Genomic DNA, 22,151 nt, shown 5'->3' on the forward strand with positions numbered 1-22,151 from the left:
TTATACGACTTTTTGGATATCTAAGTACACAAAAGGATATATTTCTTGCTCATCAAAATGATTATTGCTCATTTAATCATCAAATAAGTAAAATAAACTTTTGGTGCACCTTGCACTCAAAAATATGAAATAATTTTTGATATATTTTAAGGTAAGGAAAACCTTGATCAAATCTTAACTCTTACGATTTATTTTTCTCTAGTTTTTACAGGTTAGATATTTGGAAGTAGGTGGTAAGGTTGATCCCCAATTTCCAAGAGCTCTTTCCCAAAATAATGTCAAGAAAAACCTCAATTCCCAAATTACAGCCACTTCTTTACATTTTCCCAATCTACCGTCCACGTAAGCATTGGGTAAAAAAACCGGGTTTTTTTTTTTCCGGTCCAGGGAAAACCGCTACTTCAAGTAGCGGTTTCTAAAAACAAAACCGCTACTTCAAGTAGCGGTTTTTGTTGTGAATTGTTTTCACTTAATAAACCGCCACTTGAAGTAGCGGTTTTTATTGAGTATACCGCTACTTCAAGTAGCGGTTTTCTTCAATACATCGCTACTTGAAGTAGCGGTTTTGTAAAAAAACTGGTCAAAAAAAATTCCAACTGAACCGGTGACGTGGACGGTAAAGTGGGAATATATAAAAGAGTGGCTGCATTTAGGGAATTACGCGAATTCCTAACCTTGTTTAGGGAAAGCGCTCAATTTCCAAACACTCTGAATTGAACTATATAAGCAATACAGCCAATATTAGTGATAGTAAAAACTTTAAAAATTTCCTAAGAGCTTGTAAATTTGCAACTCAAACTTTAAAAACTATGAGTTTTCCTTGCAATACATTGAGATCGAAACTGGTGTGAAAGACTGACAATAGAAATAAGGTTGATAGCGATCTGGATATTCACTTGTCCACCTACAATGTGTGTAGTGAGTTGGCATTCCCAAATGGCGGTGGCCCATGTTCTCTAGGAACTAGATTTATTGTAAACTTTACATCTAAAACGGAGTGGGTGATGATTGATCATTGATGAACCGATGAGAATGAGAACTAGCACATTATAGTCCGATCGGATATCCGATCCGAAAAAAAATGAGTTATGACATTAAATTTGGATTCGAATGAGATTGTATAAGCCAATAGTACATGTTTCGGTTATTTCTTAAAGGATGCCGAACTCTTTATGAATCAAGCTTGAATGAGATTTTTAAAAACTTAGGATGACTCCAACATTAATAATTCTTATAGAGTATCAAGATTAGTACAAACAGATTAAACCTTAATTTGACCCAGATTATTCACAACCCTACTTAATGTAAGTTTATATGAGGTGCTATATTGAGCATTAAGAAACACCTAAACAAATTAATTAACTTGTTACCCAAAACTTTGGCTGTGTTTAAGGTATTGTTGACTCAAAATTGAAAATAATTCAACTTAAAAGTAATGTTGACATAAAATTGCACTAATTGACCGTTTTTCCATGTCTAATTGATGTGATCATATTTAGACTATTGTATTAAGCATGCTTTCTAAAAACAAAATTAATCAAACAATAATCATTTTTAAGAATTATAATTAAAGATTAAATTAGTATAAGTTTTGCAACGACAAACATAAAATTGCATGTATGATATATTTGAATATGTGATTACTCATACTCATTTTTAGTTTTCGAAAACATGTTTTGATATAATTTGCACTTATAATATATGCAGTCCTAAACTCCTAAATTCGTAATTACACGTAATTGATCAGCCAAAATAACTACCAAAAAAACAGAAAAACAACTTTTTATTATTTACAGAGTTTTTTTTTTTTTTTTTGGGACCAAAGAAAAGAAAGTGGATTAAAACAGAAATTAAGCAAACTCAAAACCCCACAAAAGAGTCAAACAACCAATAGAATCAGTCAACCATAGCAGTGATTGAAAACCTTATCCATTCACGTTTAACCACGTGTCCACCGCAGTTGAAACCATACTTTCTCACAAGAATCCAATGAAATTAAACTCTCCTTATACAACTACACCATAACTCCTACATTTCCATCCTTATTTTAGCACTCCATACTCTCCCTGTATAAATAATCCAACTCGGGCATGGTTTAGCGATTCACTCTAAATACATTGAACCCTTTCTCTTTTATTTCCTCACAAACAAAAAATGGCGCAAAATTCTACACTCTCTCTCTTAATTGTTTTCTCTCTTCTTTCTCTCTCTTCCCTCTGTTTTGCCCATAATTATATGGATGCTCTTAGAAAGAGCATTCTTTTCTTTGAAGGCCAACGCTCTGGTAAACTCCCCCCTGATCAACGCCTTCATTGGCGCCGCGATTCCGCCCTTCGTGACGGTCACTCTATTGGTGTATGTTTTTGTCTTTCTTTTTTTAGTTGTCGCATACTTGCATTACTAGTTTAAATTACACTATCGATAATACAAGCCATTTTTAATCTCTAGCTGGACTGAATGTACTCAATGTAGTAACATTGCATGTATTATAATGTAGTTTATTAAAATGTATCATAATTGATGGCTACATTTTTTTTTATTTGGTAATTCGGGTGATTTTCTAGGTATTTCATTAAATAATATAGGTGATGATATTTAATTTTTTTTGGACTCAATTTACTGAATTTAGTAAGTTTTTCTTCCTAGGATAGCTGCATTTTGGTTTTGATGTCACTTCTTCAGAATGAAAACTTAAATAAATAAAAATAAAGTAACCAACTTTTCTTTCTTTTCATAAATTGCTAATTAAAACCAATAAAGCTTCTTTAAGACTAAAATCATTGATGTTAATCATAAATATTTTAAGGGAAATGTAATTTACTGTAAGTGCTAAAAGTGAAAATATTTAGACAAATTAAACATTAATCACGCTTTCTAATATACTTAGGATTTTGTCGTGCATTTTTTTTTTTAATATACGTTGTATGATGAAATAAATACCTTACGCTAGTAGAAAAGATTAACATTATGAAATTTTTAATGTTATTTTCTACTTTTAGTTATATTATCCAACATTGATGTTCATTAGCTTTTGCCAACTAAAATTAACGAATTTTTTTGTATACATAATTTTAGAAAGACTTAACCGGTGGATATTATGATGCGGGGGACAACATAAAGTTTGGATTCCCAATGGCATTTAGTGTCACACTCCTATCATGGAGTGTGATAGATTTTGGTAAAAATATGAGGAGTGAGCTCCCCAACGCGCTCAAAGCAGTGCGCTGGGGAACCGACTACCTCTTAAAGGCCACGGTCGAGGTACCAAACGTTATGTATGTTCAAGTTGGTGATCCGTACTCAGACCATAATTGTTGGGAGAGGCCCGAGGATATGGACACCTTAAGGAGTGTGTATGCCATTGATCGCAAGCATCCAGGGTCCGACGTTGCTGGAGAGACTGCCGCGGCATTGGCTGCTGCCTCAATCGTGTTTAGGTCTCGTGATCGTGCCTATTCTCGTTTGCTCCTTAGTCGCGCCATCAAAGTAAGTATTGTACAAGTTGTATACCAATTACATTATTTCACCTTTAATTTATTAATTACGGAGTAATTTTTTTAAGTTATGTGGATTTTACACTCAATTTGTAATTTGTTATTGGTAATTAATTGAACATAGACTACTAAAATATATTGCAATTGGCTAGGTGTTTTTTAATTAAATGATGTTTTGATATCTGACATATGGTTGATTTGTTGTGGTATTCCATTATGTAGGAATGGTGAATTATAAAAATCTATGTATTTAACTAGTTTAACATGATTATTAAATTCGAATAGAGGAAATAAATTGTTACTTTTTAATTTATTTGTAAGCATTTAATGTTGCAGTGTAACACGTAAATAAACAAGAAGACATATAATTATGTAATCAATCAATCAAAGCTAGCTAACTATGGAGTAATTAGTGTCATAATTAAATCAGGATCGGAGTGTAAATTAATAGTGTCCAATTAATACTTCAATCCATGATAATTGTTTTTCTTTTGAGTAAAGTTTACTTGATACTAACATAAAAGTAGAATTGCACAAAACTGACAAACTGGAAAAAAGGACAAAGTAAATATATAGAGCCAAGAGAATATAATTTGCTTTGGCGCGTAATCAACGGCTCACTCTTTTGGTCATGGCCACTAATAGCGGGGAATAAAATTGCCTAAATTATCTAACTATGAGTTTATACTTTACACCCGAGCACATAATTATCTTGTCGGTTTATGTATAACACACGCTGTTGTTATATTCTATGTGTTCTCGGGTGCACAATAACTTGATTATATTTTTCTTTACGTATATCTGATAATAATAGTTGGCTTTGATGGTGTGAATAGGTGTTCAATTTCGCAGACAAACATCGAGGTGCATACAGTTCGAGTCTAAAAAGAGCAGTTTGCCCGTTTTACTGTGATAATAACGGTTACCAGGTAGGCTTCTTAATTTGTACTCGTATACTTGTAGTGTACATGTCAAGTGTCAACTCTTTTATTCCCGTTTTTCTGTTTTTTTTCGGGCACTTCCAAGTCTTTTTCCTGTTATTATTATCGTTACTTATTCCATTTGTTATTAAATAATTGTAAGTTGCATATATCGATAATTTAAAGATTTGTGTTACAATATGTTGTGAATATCTCTGATTTAATGCTTAAGGTTGTATCTATAATCTACAGCAAATTTCTTTATTCGAATTTAATTGTCATATTTATTTAAAGTACGAGTAGAATGTAATTAAAAGTTGTAATGTATGAGTAGTGTACTCTGTAATAATTAAATCAGGACGACGGTGATTAAAAATGATATTGTATGTAATTCTTGGAATGGGGGGATATGCAGGACGAGTTGCTATGGGGAGCTGCATGGTTGCACAAGGCCACAAGAAGGCGCAAATATAGAGAGTACATAGTGAAGAACGAGGTCATATTAAGAGCTGGAGACACTATTAATGAATTTGGATGGGATAATAAGCATGCTGGGATCAATGTCCTCATTTCCAAGGTATTTTTTTATTCTTAATTTCTTTGATTAAAGTATAAGGTAATTTTAGCATATTCTTGTATGAATTTGTAAATGAGGTGTCAAAAACTGAATTAATTTGACCTAATTCGATTCAGAATTCAACCAGCATACACTCAATGATTTCATATGACTCAAACCTAAATTTGACACCACTTGATTGAATCTAACCCATTAACTCTATGATTTCACATGACTCAAACTTAAATTAGACAAGATCCGATTGAATTTGACCTATTAACTCGAATTGACACATTATAGCCCCAATAAAATACATATGTGATTGAATCTTGTCTATTTCATTACCTTTACGTCACCCTTCTCCATGGCTTATCGCTCTTACCGAGTCCTCCATATTAGTGTATAAAGTACTTCGTATTAATTAATTGAAGTAGAATACTAATTATTATAGTCCTAAATCCAAGCTGGACCTACGGAATTGTTGTCCTAATGTAATGAGACATTATTCTTCTTGTCCTGTGACTAATTTTAGGGTATAGGGGAACTAAATTATGAGGGACCCACTCTTAGCCAATCACGTGCTTGTGGAATATCTATCTGATTGTGTTTGGTTTCGGGTTTGGGTCTGAATTTTTCCACCCTATTTATGGGCTACAACTTGTGGGCCCAACCCATTTGTTATCCAATTACTTCTAATCTAAGATTTTTGTAATCATGAAATTAACATCTTCGATTATAAAAATAGTCAAAAGGAACGAATATAAATAATATGAGGAGAAGAATTTATGTAGATATGATATGATTGCACATGATATTAGTTGTGATATTGTGATTTTAGATCTTAGTGTAAAGTGTACAGCTTGGATTTTGAAGCATAAAATTATGTTTGTGTTTTCTTCTAATTTTAAATATTTGATTAGTAAAGTTTTTGATTCTTTAAACATGTGAAATACATAATTATTGGTTTTTTCCAACATGTAAAAGAAATACAATAATGTCACACTATGATATTTTATATTGCTTCCTACATATTCTTTCATCAAAATTCTAGATTTCTAGTTCAAGATTATGTACTCCTTACTCCGTAGTTTACAACCCATATATCAATTAATAACACATGTTGAGAAACTTGTTACAATTCCAATTCTTTAATACTTTCTCTATTCCATATATGTTGCACAGTGGCGAAGTTTTACACTTTCCAACATTCTTGCTATTAATATATTTAAATCTCAATATGTGAAAATTATAAAAGATTATCAAGATGACACTAACAAAATCTCAAATAACTATATTTTCTCTTTACATATAAATTACTGATCGTGAATAATGTAAAAGTCAACATAATTCAACATTTGTGGAACATATTATGTTTCTTTAGGGCTCTAATTATGCCACTAATTTGGGTGCCTAAAAGTTTTTGTCCATTAGATAAAAAAAAATCTTGAAATTAACAAGAAAAAAATGAAAAGAAGTGATGAATGGACTGACCAACTGATTGAATCAAATACATTGTTATATGTTGTGATGATATATGGAGGACAGTGCATTTTACTGTAAATAATTTTTTTTTTTATATTAATACCTTTGTCTACCCAAAAGTTGATTTTCCCAATTGGTCTAATATAAAAATTATTACTATATATTATATGAGTATTTATTTTTGTAATTATGTGGAAAAATAGTGGAGAAATAATTGGCAGATGCATGTGCTATAAGGCTGAAAAATGCAGTAGAGAATGCAGAGCTTCCCATTCTGGCCATTAACTTCTGCTTCATATAATAGCTATGTTTGACTTATTTTAGTTCCCTTTATCTTTATGTTTTTTCACTTTATTAATTATCAATTGTCATTTTTAATTAAAATATATAATCTAAGTGTGGGGTTTATGTTCATCATTATGTCATTCAATAGCGTCATATTTTAAAAACTAATTTGAAACAGAAGAAATATATACCTATACCTTTTTAACGTTACCATAAACAAGCTAAGTTTGACATGAATGTTTTGGTCGTATGTTGTTTATTATAGGAAGTGTTGATGGGGAGAGCCGATGACTTGAAAAATTTCAAGAACAATGCGGATGATTTCATATGTTCAGTGATTCCCGGTGTTGCTCACCCACAAGTACAATATTCTCCAGGTAAATTATAAACACGCGTTAACTCAATTAATATGAATACTATATGGAATACTCTGTATCATTTACACATAACGCTATGTGTTGCACAATTCGTGGATACATAACAAATATGAATTGTACCAAATCTGATAAAATAACACATGATCGATACATCGTTGCAATTGATATTGTAGGTGGGTTGATCTTCAAGACTGGAGGAAGTAACATGCAACATGTAACGTCCCTATCTTTCCTACTTCTAGCTTACTCTAACTATCTAAGCCACTCCAATCACCAAGTGCCATGTGGCGGAATCGTAGCTTCTTCTGCTCTCCTAAAACAATTTGCCAAACGTCAGGTATGTATAATTATTCTTGGATTCTTTTAACGTTCATCTTCATATAACATTATGGAGTACATATTACCAACCATACATAGATAACATTATAACCTAAGGTTTGGGGACCAATATTATTAACCATACAATAAGGTTTACCGTTACATGAATAAATGCATATGAATGTAGCTTTAACTTTAATTTATTTTCACATACGACTATTTATTCATGTCAGGATAGGAATAGAGTATGCAATTATGTACAGTCGGGTGACACTTTCATGCAACGTTGATTAGTTTAAAGTTGTATTACTGAATCGTTACCACTCATCTTTTTTAGACATGATTTAGAAAACCAATATGACTAATGTTTTATTATAGCTCGTAGTGAGTATTACGGAGTCAAGTTAATGAGCAAGTTAATTACAGTTTCACTTATCATCGCTTGTTTTACTTATCATGGTAAATTAATTACAGTTTGGTCTAAAACCCTAACTACCCAAGCCACAGTAAAATAGTTAAGGTAAAAAAAAGAGGACCACAAGAGAGAATAATTTTGGACTGAAAATGGTAGGCAGTACATTAAATCCAATGATAATCCTACAAAGTCAAGGCATCTATCTACTATCCAACTGTATAATTTGCTTATTCATTTTTAGGACACTTTATATCACATGCAACGGATTTATTTTTTGACTTTATTATATACTTCTCATGATCTATCATGTTCATGTTCATGCCCTTCATATTAGGTTTCTGATTTAATTTTGGAACTTTGCATCACTTTGCTGTAACAGCACAATTTCATGTGACATGGAATGAAAACAACAACAATGTTACAAATAGTCAATCAACTTAATAATTGGATTGTTAATAACGCATTCCTTTGTCCGAAACTGACTGTCACATTGTCCTAGTAATTTTTCACAAGAATTATTTACATTTTACAATCACAATTCACAAACCATTACTGTTTTAGAAAACGTGACATTTTCTTTATGAACATTAACGGATTGTTTTCTTGTGTGGTAAACTGGTAATGAATGAATTGGCAGGTGGATTACATACTAGGGGATAATCCAATAAGGATGTCATACATGGTGGGCTACGGGCCACGATATCCACAAAGGATACATCACAGGGGCAGTTCTCTTCCATCAGTCCATGTTCATCCGGCCCACATCGGCTGTAAAGAGGGCTCTCGATACTTCCTCAGCCCAAACCCTAACCCAAATAAGCTTGTTGGAGCAGTTGTTGGTGGGCCTAATGTCACAGATGCCTTTCCAGATTCCAGGCCTTACTTTCAAGAGTCCGAGCCCACTACATACATTAATGCCCCTCTAGTGGGCCTTCTTGCCTACTTTTCAGCCCATCCTTGATACCTAAATTATTATTAAAAATTTTCTATGGAAAGTAGGGCAAGGTATAGAGGTGAGCAAATTGCCACCCTATGGAAAATTGTAATGTATCACATTCTTGCTAAAATGTCAATTATGTTTCAATTTGTTAACGTTGGTGTCACCATACGTGTCATCCTAATCATTAATGATATTATTCTTACCCGTCAAAAGAAAAGAAAAAAGATGATGCCATCATATTGATACTTTTATTACATTGCGTTTGCTAGTATCAACGTCTTATTAATTGAAATAGGATAGGCCGCATACATTCAAATCATTGGAATCTTGTTGACAACAATGTAATTTCGAACCTTTTGTTTTCAGAGTTAGAACTTTGAAGCAATTAAGCAAATGGTACATCATAATGAATCAATTACAACAACAATAAAGAACAAAGGAAGCCAGTCCTAAGCATTACTTACAAAAGAGTTAGATTGCACTAATATACACTTTGCGCAGGACAAGATTAAAGATAAGACCCAAAAACAAGAAAAGGAATGAATAAAGAAAAAAAAGCAGCACCCCAACACCACCCCGACGAGCCACAAGACAGCCCACGAGCTTTTCTGCTTCTTGTTTTTAGCCCCCCTACCCCTCCATTCTTTGGCTCAGACATTCAATACACAGTAAGCATTTATAGTTTTATACAAACACCAACTTCTCAGAAGGTTTTTGTACATGTAATGATGCTTGTTGAGCAGCTCAATCACTAATAGCCTCCAACGCTTAAATTGCCATACTGCGTCTCTTCTTCAGATTTCCTGCCTCGGGATTTCCTTTCCTCATCATAGCCACAAATTCATCGTAGTTTATTCGACCATCCTACACAAAAAGAACACCGTTTGTTAGACTAATTTATACATTCCAACAGAAAAAAATAATTGATGATCTTACTATTTTACTTACATTATCACTATCCACTTCAGAAACTATTTCCTTAATGTCCCTTCCATCATGCATGCCAAACTCTTGCAGAGCTTGCTCCAGCTCTTCCATTGTGATGTACCTGTTATAACGAAAAAATTATAAGAAAATATCGTATCACTTCTTGTAAGCATGACCAAATTTCCTTTCAAAACGATCATGAATACATTAGCTGCTATTTGCTGTCAATAATCTAAGAACAAGGCCTAACAATGTTGTCAAATTTTATATCATTACCCACTGTTGTCTTTGTCAAAGTACTGGAACGCGGTATACAAGTGCTCTTCTCTGTCCATTCTGTTCATGTGCATTGTCGCGGTGATAAACTCCTCATAGTCTATAGTTCCATTTCCATCTGCATCCGCCTGTTGTTTTATTGAACATTAAGTCATTTCCTCATTTTTAAAAAGAAAGTTAGTATATGCAGGAGTTTAGAGCAAAAAAATACTCACAGCTTCCATCAACTGCTTGACCTCATACTCGGATAGCTTAGTCCCTTGCTTTTGCATGCCTTGCTTTAGCTCTTCAAGAGTTATACTCCCGCTGTTATCAGCATCCATGCTCTTAAACATCTCTTTAAGTCCCATGATTTCTTCCTCCGATAAACATCCAGCAATAACCTATATCATTACACATCTTTTTCAGTCCCTATGATTTCTCAAGAACTATGAGCTACATTTTCATTTTAAAATTTATAGAACTACACTGTTCTTCCTTGTATTTGGAAATTGACAATGGAAATCTGAAATATCTCTGTGTGTTTTTTTTTTCATCATGCAAAAACCAAGATATTCAGGAAAATGTACTGACCCTTAGAGCAACTTTCTTGAACTTGTTCATTGCTCTGAACTGTTTCAACCTATCAAGGACCGCGTTGTCAAGAGGAGTATCAGGAGCTTCTCCATCCTCCTTAATCCACGGATGATCTAACAAAGTTAAACCCAAAATTTGTCAGGAATATGTAAAATCCTATGGGAAACTAAATAGTGCAAGGCAACTAATATATGAAGAGATCAATTTTAAGAAATTACAAAAAGACAATTTCCTAGCAACTTACTGAGAACTTGATAAGCTGTAAGCCTTTGTTTAGGATCAGCATTCAACATCCTTCTAACAAGATCTTTTGCTTGAGATGAAATTGATGGCCATGGATCAGTTGTGAAGTCGATATGAGCCCTTAAGATAGCATTGAATATACCATGTTCGGTTTCTAGTAAAAGCATAATATTCACATTTCAATTCATTCTTCTAATGGCACATAAAAAAGGGGTAAATAAAAGAAAATATATTGGTATAATTACCAGCCCAGAAGGGAGGAACACCACATAATAAAATGTATAACATGACCCCAACACTCCATATATCAACTTCTGGCCCATATTTTCGCTTCAATACTTCTGGTGCAATGTAGTACGCGCTCCCAACAATGTCTTTGAATGTATCACCTGTCGAAAACACAAGATAATGCAAGAAAAAAATGTAGAAACATTTGTGTAGTCATTGTTATCTTTCTAGATGGAGCAAAGGGATGATCATCAAGATCCATTTACCTGACTTGTAAAAGACAGAAAGACCGAAATCTGTGGCCTTGAGGGGGGAATTCTCATCCTTATTCAAAAGGAGGAAATTCTCGGGTTTGAGATCACGATGAATGACACCCATAGAATGGCAAGTATGCACGATTTGAACGATGGTCCTAAGCAACGAAGCAGCAGCACGTTCAGTGAAGTGACCTTTGGCAATAATGCGATCAAACAGCTCCCCACCGGCACAAAGCTCCATCACCAAATGCACCGAATGCTTGTCCTCATACGCGCCTTTAAGCTCCACAATGTTGGGCTGACCTGTTAGGTGATGCATGATCTGAACTTCTCTCCTAACATCATCAATATCCTCCTTATTCACCAGCTTTCTCTTGGCAATGGTCTTGCATGCAAATTGCTCACCCGTTTGCCTGTGGGTAATCAAATGGGTCACCCCAAATTGCCCTCGGCCTAGCTCCTTACCAAAGCTATACGTGGACTTGACATCCTCCATAGGCCGGCCTAAGACAGGCCCGACTTGGGTAGGCTTGGAGTGCTTGTTGTAGGAAGATGTAGGAACAGATGGCTTAGTGGAAGCCTCCGTCTTATGGGGGCTATGGTTATTAGCAGCATTGTTGTTGCCGGAGGTGGAAATGACACCCTTTTGATTATCCAAGGGTTCGGTAGGGGCTGTGTTGCCTCGAGGGCAACAATTGCCCATGGGAGAAAGGCAGGGGAAAACAGAGGAATATCGGATGCTTAGGAATAAGATGGGGGGTTGCTTTTCTTTCCTAATCTTTTCTTTGGGGGGAGGGGGTAAGAGAATTAAAGGAAAACTGGGTTTTTTGAAGGGAGACGTCGAAAGATTAGAGGACGGAAGAGGAGAGAGAAAGCGCAGTGAAAGAAAAAGGGAAGATACAGGTTGGATTCAAGGAAATTTTACAGGGAAGAATGAAGGGTTTGATGCTGAGGAATTGTAGGAGAAAATAAGCAAATTTTTATTTTTTTCAGAAAAAAGCCCCTTAAATTTTGGTTGAAGAGGATTTCGCGGGAATCTAACTGTTTTTTTCATGTTTGTTTTTTCAGATATCAACATCTATGTAATCTTTAAGTTTTTATTTTACTCATTTTATTTCTTTTCTCTATTTTAGGAACATACATAGTTTTGTACCCAAATAAATACTCTGTAATTAACTACCGCGAATTATTGGACAGTTTATAATCATTTGAATCATAAAAAAAAAAAAAAAAGAAATTACTATTTATACTTGTAGATTTTCCAAATTATTCAAAAAAAAAAATGATTAAATTCAGTGACATTACAATTCTATCAAAGTAAGGAGTTCACAAATAAACAAACTATGCGCATATTTTGGAAACTCTTGATGGTAAGGGGAAAAGGACATGGAAGACCAAAACAAAATTCGCGGTTTCTTTGGTTGTGCTACTGCTACCTCTTATAGTTTCCTAATAGGTTGGAATTGAAGGATCGACATTCACAGCGTAAGAATGAATACCTCCAGCTACATTGAACACTCTCTTGAAGCCCTGAACAAGAGATATTCATATCAGCAAAGAATGAATACATTAATTTAAACTTTTCGATAGCTTTACAATTAAAGATACAAACATGAGTAAAAAGGAAACGATCCAGTAATCCTCATACCTACTTAAACTCAAATCTCACTTAGATATGACTCCGTAATCAATTTAAAAAAAGCCCAAAAGACCATGGCAAAACAAAAAAGATGGTAGTTGAGAGTACAAGCACCAATTTCACTAAACCAACAAGTTAACAAGAGGAAAACAAGCATAGGCCGCGACATTCTTAAAGACTATCAGAATTAAACCGCAGCATCAATCGAGAATCACATAAAATTAGCCTATCAAATATACACCTTCCGTTCCAAAATGAGTGCCTTATAATACTAAAGTTGTGAGTTATTTTCATCAATTTGAAACCATTGCATTGATATCTTAAAGTTTAAACAGATAAGTAATGAAACTTTGATATTATAAGTGACAAAAATATAGAATTAAAATAATAACTCCCGTAAAGTAGGTAGATAAGACAAAATAAAGGGAATAGCATATACTATATAAAACTAATTAAAGAGGAGTTTACCTGTGACTGCAACCATCTGGCAACTTGCAGTGATCGCATCCCATGATGACACTGGATCCAATTTACAAGTGTTAGTGCATTAGACGCAGACAGAATTTAAATTTAAGACAGTACTTGTGAATGAAATAGACTACTAACCATAACATAAGTATCTTTGTTAGGATCAAACTTGGTTGTAATCTCGGGTCCCCAGGTTCCAAATTGTTGAAGAGGAAGAGCCTGAAAACTTGGTAAAGATGCTTTGGAACTGCACCCATTGTATCAAAGTTGTCAATTCAAAAGTCTAAAGAACAGATCAGTGCATACAATGATACAAGCATCCAATAGTAGGTGAAAGAGTGAATTTTGAAGGAACAAAGGTGATATTATTTAGCACGAAGTATTAGTTTTTCAAGTAAATGGAAGCTAAGGATTTTACTTCAAAGATGTCAAAGTTCTCATACTTCTCAAAACGGCAATTAGCAGATAATTTAGAACACTAAGCATTTATACAGTCCTAAACAGCAAGATGACTGTGATGATCCCCTTAACATGCCAAAAATTTGCTGTGTTAATAGTATATCTTCCTCTGTTACCTTGAGTGAATAAAAAAATATTGGCTTTCAGAAAGCTACTTTGTCCTAAGATCCTTAATGACATAGACTAGGGATCCCGTTCATAAACTACAACCATCCTGATAGACAAAACCATTCCTGAAAACAGTTTTACTTTGTGACTAGATCTATTTTCTGAACGTACAAGTTCAACTCAAGATTCCCATAACCCCAACTCCTGAAAAGAGGTTTCAAACCACAAGCTCAACTTTAAATTTCAACACACGACTGCCTCACATTTTTCAGTGACAAAGTATAGATACCTTTGTGTGTCACTAGCATCATAAACTCATAATCGTATAAAACCAAAGCATTGTCTATGACGAAGTTTATTGGATAAGTTTATAATGGAAAAACAATCCAGGGAGCAAGAGATATTGATCAAACTGTAATACATAAACCCATCAAAAAGAGAAGCAGAAAAAAGACATACACTTCTTCTGGCTCTCGAACATCGATCAGCTGTACTGTTTCTGTGAAGTTGGGATCTTGCAATCTCTCATGCAACTCACATGGTTGAACTTCACCAAGCAACGATCCTTCCCTAAAGTAATTGCATATAAAAAGGTACAGAATCAAGAAAGTAAATCAGTAACTTTACAGAGCTTAATAAAAGGTAATATCTTTGATGAACTAACCTCTCGGATACAACTTGCAGCAAGTGCCATCCAAACTTTGTTTTACATCTTACAACTTTGTTTAATGGTGCAGAAAATGCAGCCTCTTCAAATTCTGGTACCTAGAAAGAGGAGGATGATTCAAATCAGCTTTCATTCGGAAACATAAATAGCTTTCTCCTAACAAAAACATTCGGAAACATAAAAAGCTTTTTCCAAATATATCATTTGGAAACATGACAAGTTTTCTGTATACAGAAAAGTATCAATTGCTTCTGAACAACATAGGGTATTAGGGAGGTGAAGAACAATTATAAACTGATAATATAGGGGTCAAATTTCTTGAGCAATATACCCATAACAACAACTTATCTGATAACTTTGCAGGAAACAAGTGCCTAAACAATCAGCATACCATTTGTCCTTTTCTGACCCAACCAAGCACTCCGCCCTCTTCTTTTGACGGGCAAATAGAGTACTCCACAGCAAGATCACTTAAATCCTCTCCTGGCATTCAACAACAGAAATTAGCATAAACCCATCGATCATATCCACATACACAATCACTTGATAACAATTTCAGCAAAAGCATACCTCCTGCGACCCTTTTTTGAAGTTCCACTAAAAGGTTAAGGTCATTTTCTTTGACAAGCAAGTGCTGCACCAATATTTCCCTATCACCTCCAGAGCTACTTCCAGTTGTAAATGCTGTTAAATGCATTCAAAATCATCATCATCAAATCAATTCACATTCTATCACTTAAACTAGACAGTGAATCAAAAGCAGGATCCAAAAAATAATATGTAACTTCATCAACAACATTTATCTTCATCATTACTAGTATCGCTTCAAGTATTAATGTTGGATACTCAATACTCAATACTCAGATATGGATATGAGATGGACATTGACACTTCAATTCAAACCATAAAGAAGCAAAATTATATAAAATGGTGTAGACCGACTCCTCAAACAGATTATTGCCTTAATCTTGTTGCCAAAATATTGTAGATAGCATTGTAACAATAGACACAGGCTTCTGTAATTCTGTCATATACGATACCAATTCGCCTATGTGGCAATTTCCCCCTCCGAAGAACCTATACCTCAGCAGTAAAGGTCTGATGTAACAATTCACTATAAAACACTCAAGTATAACAGTACAAGCAGAAGAAATATGGACACATTATATTATCACATTGCCATTAGGGAAGGAATGTAGTTCTCAATGTACAGACAATCTGGGTATCCTAAAAATGAACCCAACTACTAAAATCTACAACTTAAATAATTATTTAAAATGATACAATGTATAAGAAAAAACCTAAAATTGTTAATTAAATATAGATTTTCAACTAGCCCATTTTCAGAACTTGAGAACACAGGAATTTATTAAGTATAACAGCAATAGAAAATAATCGAATTAAACTGATGATTAAGACCCTGAAAAATAAAAATAAATGGACAATTATAAAGCATAATAAAAATTTAAATGAAGAACAAAGATTATACCTTTGAAAGAAGGACGACCCAGCATAGTTGGGGATGAACTGAAAATTCCAGAAATTGAAGAAACACTAATACTCGAACTGGGTTTGTAGGAATTACGATCAAAAGGCCTAGAAAAACTGAATTTACTGGTGAAAGTTGAAGAAGTAAAGAATCGGATGTTTTCAATTTGAAACTTTCGAGGGTGTTTTGAGGTGGAGAGTGAAAATTTCGGGAGTAAATTGAAAGAAGGTCTAAACGCAGAAAAGGGAAATGAGGAAGATGATGAGAATGCGAAGGAGGGTAGATGATGATGATGAGAGTAAGATACCCTGCTCAACATTTCGTCTGCGTTTTCTGCTGCTCAAATTTTGATGGTTTTCTTCTTTTGTTGTCTTGGGATGCAATAGAGGAAGAACAGGTGAAAAGGGGTGTAATTAGGGGTGTTAACTAGCCGAGGGGAGACTGAGCTAGGGTAGCTTGGGTTCGAATCGCAACACTTTATTTGAACTCGAGCTAAGTCTCATTTAAGACGGTGTTTGATGATTATGATATTTTAATATGATTTGACCTTGAAAGTATAATTAACATATTAGGTATTAATTGCTGCAATGTACAATGATCAAGTTGATACGAGATATCTTTAAGTGAATAAGGATTACTGTAACCGTAAGACTAAAAGAACCACTTCGAAAGATTGTTGCGGGTTTTGGTGGTTATTATGGCCTCTATCATCATTCACCAATTGCCCTCTTGGATAAATGTTTTTGAAAGTGGTCATAACAGTCAAAAGAGGGAAGAAGAGAATTGCCTTGTTTAGATAAACAAAAATACATCATCTGAAGATTCAATTCTCATTTATGGTGCGATTGGGATATGCCATATGCATTAAAAATTAAAGACCGAGTTACTTCATAACATAGAAGACATCACAATGGAGTGAAAAAAAGAATTGTATAGCTCGCTCATTAGCATTGAAATTGATGCCGTCCATGTAACATACTCCGTACAATTTAGGAGTCCAATTACAACAAGGAAATATCAACAAAGCTGCATCATCCTTCAGGCACAACTATGTTGAGAATTTACGTTTATTTGCAACGGCATGCTTTAGTTGCATAATTCTCTGTGCCAAATGTTGCTTACTCTCTCTATTCAGCCCAAAAAATACAGTCCGAAAATTAACAGTGCTAGGTACAATACCATCATCCAACATTTCAGATAACAACTGCATTGCAACTTCAGACTTTTCCATCTCACAATAACTCGCAATCAACATAGAGTATGCTTTGAAATCTGGAAGCGGTCCTTTTAGTCTCATACGAAGGAACAATTTTTGAGCATCCTCAAAATTTTGTGAGTTGATATACCCATGTATCAATGCTGTATATGTAACGACGGTAGGATAGCAGCCTTCTTGCCACATTGTCTTAAAAATATCCAATGCTCTTTCCATCTGCTTTTCCTTGCAGAAATGTACAATTAATGATGTGTAAACATGAACTGTTGGAAGAACGCCAACCTGTTTCATCGATTCTATTTTAGCCAATGCCTTGTCTAACTGTCCGCTTTGTAAGAGACCATGAACTAGGCTCCCATAGATGTAACGGTCAAGTGTAGAGCGCTCTTCTTTGACATCATTTGCTAGAGGTAAAGCTTCTTCTACTTTCCCACACCGAAAAAGCGCCTTGATAAGCAAGGAATAGCTCAGAGGCTTAGTATAACCAACCTTTTGGATATATTCCAGACACTTCTTCGCATCTTCCAATTTACCTGATTGACAAAAACAATTGAAGCATACTTCAACCAATTCTTTATCCGGAACTAACCCTGTGTTAATCATCTCCTTAAACAGGTTGATGGCTTCGTCCAACTTCCTACCCTTTCTCCCACAGAGTGACAAAAGCAAGTACTTGTATGTACTTGCTGTTGGCTTCAAACCACTGGCTTTCATATCATTGAAGTTCATTAATGCAATATTAGTCAGGCCCACTCGACCATATAGCAATATCATGATTGTCCATGTATCAGGTGTTACCAAGCAACCGTTTCTTTGCATTTCAAAGAAAAGATTTCTCATGTGTTTAAAATCTTTTCCTTTACCAGCTATTTTCATTGCCACATTGTAAGATCCTGTTGTGTGTCTGTAACCAGGCTGATTTCGAACCCATGAGAAAAATTGTAGGGCAGCATAACCATATTGACTGCAAATGCGTAGGATCTCAGTCACAAGATCTGGTGTATAACAAATTTGGAACTCCTCCAAAGCTTTTTGCATATCATACCAACCCTTTGGTGATGACAAAATGGCACAGATTTTATGCAGATCTTCGCTATTGAAAGATCGTGGTAAAGGCTCTAACAACAGAGAATCCCCATTTTGCTCAATATTGTTCGACTCCAGATTATGCACCTTCGTCTTAGAAAACTCATCTTTTTCAGATGGTTCAACTGCTTCATAGTAATCCCCCAACATTTTAGCATCTTCTTCACCTCTTCTGCTTTCTTAGTCTCCCTTTTCCCCTCCAAATAAGATATGACGCAATAGGAAATTTCCTTACTAATCTTATTTTTATTATCCTGCATTTGATACAAAACCTTGATCATTTCATCAGTCTTTGAATTCCTACAGAGCTCCTTGATGATTACTAAGTAACATTTTTGTGTGGCTTTAATTCCTTCCTCCTCCATACTTTTGAATAGTTTCCAAGAAGCAGAAATAGAGTCATTGCGTACATGACCTGCAATTATAGCTGTGTAAGCCACAGAATCCAGCTTCACGCCTCTATCCAGCATCTCATTATAAAGAGCACAACCCTTCTCATATTCGTTCAAGCTAAAGAAATGCTGCATCAACATTGTGTAAGTTGAAGTCAAGGGTGTAATACCAGCATCCTTCATCCCCTGAAACATATCTAAAGCCCTAGCAAAGTCATTTTTTCTCAAGTACCCATTAATCAAAGCTTCATAAACCACCTCATTAACAACATTTCTTTTCTTCATAATATCAACAATCTCCAAAGCATCATCCATCCTACGAGCCTTACAAAGTCCCTTCACCAGGATTTCAAAATACTCAGAGCTTAACGTCAAATTTTTAGTCTTAAGATCACGAATCAACTCTAAAGCTTCTCTTATGCGTTCTGACATACAGAAGCTCTTTAAGACAAAGACATAAACATTCTGATCGGGAATCTGAGAGATACTAATCATGTCATTTGCAACTAAGTAAACTCCATCGATATCTCCACAACCAGCAAGACAATTGAGCAGCATTGTATACTGTCTAATATCAGGCCTATAATCCTTTTGGACCATCTCTTTGTAAAACTCCAACGCAATTTCACCTTTCCTAGATTGACAAAGTACGCGAATCAAACATCCGTAAGCTTCAGCATCAGGTTCAAAACCCAATTTCTTCATTTTTTCAAAGATCAGCAAGGCCTTCCCAACCAACTTTGCCTTTCCATAATGCATTAATTGGATGGTCCAAGTCCTAATGTCTTTCTCACAACCAAAATTATCCATTTCCTCAACCAACCTCTGAACTAATTCGAACTCTTTAGCTTCCCCTGCTAGATACAACATAGTGTTGTAACTTTCAGTTGTAAGCCAACTCCCATTCTTCAACTTCACCCAACTGAAAAACCTGTTAGCCAAATGTGGGACTTTAAAGCACCTCTTTAACACGTTTACAACGACATCGGAACTAAATTCACAGCCCGAATCATCCAACCGTCAGCATCAGCCTGCCTTACAATCTCTGTTATCTTCTGTACAACAAAACGGTTATCATCAATTCCAGTCAAGTTTCCTGCTTTATCTCTACTAACAAACACTTCTTCACTTTCACCCTCAATTTTCTCTTGGGCATTTTCACAAACACCTTGTGTGCAATTCCCATTTCCAGAAAAATCTAGAGTCATTGCAACAGGGACAGAAACCCCAGATGGAATTTTACTGAGAGCAAGATTTCCAGTTCCCAATATCTCAGTAATTTCACTAAACAAAGAATCATGATCATCTTTTTTCAATAATGCTTGCTTCTTATGTCCAGGTTTCTGGGTATTTGGAGATTTTGATTGGGTTTTTCCCTTTGAAATTGTTGAAAATTTGAGGTGTATTTGAGAGTTGCGTGATTGCGCTAATTTGTTGAATTGAGATACGCGGGTAATTGACATCTCTTCTTGTTAAAAAAACCAAAAGAACAATCCAGCCACTGTATATATAAAAACTAAGAGTGAGAAGAAGAGTTTGAGATGTACTCAAAGCGCAAGTATAGCTAGTTAGGCAGTTAGCTACACAAGAGTTGGCCACAGATCGGCTAGGTCGAGTCGGGCTGGATAAGCTCGCGTGTTGTGCCAACAAATCTCGTGCTTAACTGTGTTGTGCTATAGAACAAGCAAAGAAAAAAAGTGATATGCCTAGCTCGTGTCAATTTATCGTAAGTGTGAAGCTCATGCACGAACAATTCGCTAATGAGATATTAGATTTTTTTGGTACCCCGTAATTAGTTTGAATTTAAATTCACAAGTTGTGTTGCAAATTCATAAAAATTCCTTAGTATTTTAAAATTTTCGAATTTCTATATTTCCTAATTTTGTAAGATGTCGATTATGTACATTTATGTCATTAGGCTTATTTGGAGGTATCTAAAACGAGAAAAAATTTGTAATGTACGCATGATAATGAAATTTGTCGTACAATCCATATATATAAAAAACCAATAAAGCTTAGTTAGAATTTCTTCTCTTTGTTTATTCCATTTAATAAAGAGAAAATTTGGCCATGATTATTCGTTGAATATACATAGTATATATACTCGTGTAATAATCAATTGTTGTACATAATTAAAGATATAACTAATAACAGATATGCATTGAACGTGGTAAAGAAAAATTAAATAAGACTACATTAAGGAACATCGGCGGTAAATCCTACAATTTTGGGGTAATTATATAACCAGTCCTTACGGAAGCAACAATAGAAAAGCTCAAAAAAGGAAAAAGATATTCCCGCTTGTCAAGCAAACACAGATCATCATCACCAAATTTAGACAGAAAGATTTCCAATATCATTGATGACATGAAACCAATGTACAGATTCTTCTTCTTCTTCTTCTTCTTCTTCTTCTTCTTCTTCTTCGCCACTTTGCCATGGAAGGCCGTGGTAAAGTAAGTAAATTCCATCAACAAATATACAAGATACCAACATATTTTGCATCATTCTTCCTCTTCTTTGCATTCCTTCTATTTAGTTCTTTAATTTTCCTGATCTTCGCGTATTATGTTTATGAAACTGTTTGTCTGTCTATTCCTGTGATGTCTGGCAACTCTATTATAGCTGAATGGTTGAATATGTCATGTAGAGCTAACCATGTGACGGGTTGTAGAATCGAGTATGCATATGCCATGCCAATTTCAGAGTAGAAAATGTTAGCCCGAACCAAACAAAATCAGAATGATTCCATGTAAAAATGGCTGGAAAATGTTACTCAGGCTGTACACCCGACTGGTATATTGGAAACACAAATCAGGTGTAAGTCTGCCCGGTCAGGTTGTACCATACATAATTATCTCGAATGTCAAGATATATCATCCATCTCTAGGTTGCATGATGCATGCATGATGCAAGAAAATAAACTTATGCTTCATGTGTCATGATATAAGCAATAGATGATTGTTCTGTTTGTAACGGTTAATCTGAATTTCATGGCATTTCATGGTTTAAGGAGGTATTAAGTATTAACCATTACAAAGTCCCAAGTAACTAATTAATGACATATTATACAAGATGAATTATGATGCATTGCAAATTTACAATACACCTTATTACATTATCTTCAATTTTTTTCCACTAACTAAACAAATGAAACATGCAGGAAAAGGAGTGGAAATCAGTCCCTCAGTTCGGAGCCTGGGATCAAAAAGGGGAGATAAGTCCAAATTATTCCATGGTATTTGGCCAAGCACGAGCTCACCGAAAACAAGCCAAGATGGATGTTAAGCATGTGGGCCTAAAAAATGAACCGATCTTTACAGCTCCACCAAA

The 22,151-nt window shown here is 34.8% G+C and overlaps 4 protein-coding genes across 4 annotated transcripts; 1 reads left to right on the forward strand and 3 right to left on the reverse strand.

The window, feature by feature from the left end:
* The first annotated feature begins 1,830 nt into the window (after positions 1–1,830).
* LOC110736307 (endoglucanase 8-like) lies at positions 1,831–8,939 on the forward strand. The gene is made up of 7 exons (XM_021916505.1): positions 1,831–2,355; positions 3,076–3,486; positions 4,331–4,423; positions 4,830–4,991; positions 7,003–7,114; positions 7,288–7,451; positions 8,485–8,939. The coding sequence occupies exons 1-7, from the start codon at positions 2,155–2,157 to the stop codon at positions 8,806–8,808; spliced, it is 1,467 nt and encodes a 488-aa protein (XP_021772197.1). The 5' UTR covers positions 1,831–2,154; the 3' UTR covers positions 8,809–8,939.
* Positions 8,940–9,555: 616 nt separating this feature from the next.
* On the reverse strand, positions 9,556–11,997 carry LOC110736306 (calcium-dependent protein kinase 17-like). Its single transcript, XM_021916504.1, has 8 exons — positions 11,304–11,997; positions 11,055–11,198; positions 10,811–10,963; positions 10,564–10,679; positions 10,206–10,373; positions 9,991–10,118; positions 9,736–9,835; positions 9,556–9,651 (listed from the first exon to the last, which is right to left on the reverse strand). Exons 1-8 carry the CDS (start codon positions 11,995–11,997, stop codon positions 9,556–9,558), a joined length of 1,599 nt encoding a protein of 532 aa, XP_021772196.1.
* A 517-nt stretch (positions 11,998–12,514) lies between these two features.
* On the reverse strand, positions 12,515–16,566 carry LOC110736308 (rhodanese-like/PpiC domain-containing protein 12, chloroplastic). Its single transcript, XM_021916506.1, has 8 exons — positions 16,125–16,566; positions 15,206–15,319; positions 15,027–15,118; positions 14,633–14,733; positions 14,428–14,538; positions 13,540–13,648; positions 13,402–13,452; positions 12,515–12,824 (listed from the first exon to the last, which is right to left on the reverse strand). Exons 1-8 carry the CDS (start codon positions 16,441–16,443, stop codon positions 12,744–12,746), a joined length of 978 nt encoding a protein of 325 aa, XP_021772198.1. The 5' UTR covers positions 16,444–16,566; the 3' UTR covers positions 12,515–12,743.
* A 307-nt stretch (positions 16,567–16,873) lies between these two features.
* On the reverse strand, positions 16,874–20,580 carry LOC110736305 (putative pentatricopeptide repeat-containing protein At5g06400, mitochondrial). Its single transcript, XM_021916503.1, is given in 3 exon segments — positions 16,874–18,575; positions 18,578–19,840; positions 19,843–20,580. Coding segments are annotated over 3 exon segments (3,105 nt in total). The 5' UTR covers positions 20,282–20,580; the 3' UTR covers positions 16,874–17,172.
* Between the last annotated feature and the right edge of the window lie 1,571 nt (positions 20,581–22,151).

This window comes from Chenopodium quinoa, unplaced genomic scaffold (assembly GCF_001683475.1).
Source record: "Chenopodium quinoa cultivar QQ74 unplaced genomic scaffold, ASM168347v1, whole genome shotgun sequence".
Lineage (NCBI taxonomy): Eukaryota > Viridiplantae > Streptophyta > Magnoliopsida > Caryophyllales > Amaranthaceae > Chenopodium > Chenopodium quinoa.

Bases quoted from the DNA above. Each gene is read 5' to 3' on its own strand.
- LOC110736308 (XM_021916506.1), bottom strand. From the start codon at position 16,443: ATGTTGAGCAGGGTATCTTACTCTCATCATCATCATCTACCCTCCTTC. The intron at 14,734-15,026 runs GTATGCTGATTG...TCCTCTTTCTAG, and splicing joins GGGTCAGAAAAGGACAAATG to GTACCAGAATTTGAAGAGGC. The intron at 12,825-13,401 runs GTAAACTCCTCT...TCTCTTGTTCAG, and splicing joins CCAGATGGTTGCAGTCACAG to GGCTTCAAGAGAGTGTTCAA.
- LOC110736306 (XM_021916504.1), bottom strand. From the start codon at position 11,997: ATGGGCAATTGTTGCCCTCGAGGCAACACAGCCCCTACCGAACCCTTG. The intron at 11,199-11,303 runs GTAAATGGATCT...TGTTTTCGACAG, and splicing joins TTCTGTCTTTTACAAGTCAG to GTGATACATTCAAAGACATT. The intron at 10,374-10,563 runs GTCAGTACATTT...GTAATGATATAG, and splicing joins TCAAGAAAGTTGCTCTAAGG to GTTATTGCTGGATGTTTATC.
- LOC110736307 (XM_021916505.1), top strand. From the start codon at position 2,155: ATGGCGCAAAATTCTACACTCTCTCTCTTAATTGTTTTCTCTCTTCTT. The intron at 2,356-3,075 runs GTATGTTTTTGT...ACATAATTTTAG, and splicing joins GTGACGGTCACTCTATTGGT to AAAGACTTAACCGGTGGATA. The intron at 3,487-4,330 runs GTAAGTATTGTA...TGGTGTGAATAG, and splicing joins TCCTTAGTCGCGCCATCAAA to GTGTTCAATTTCGCAGACAA.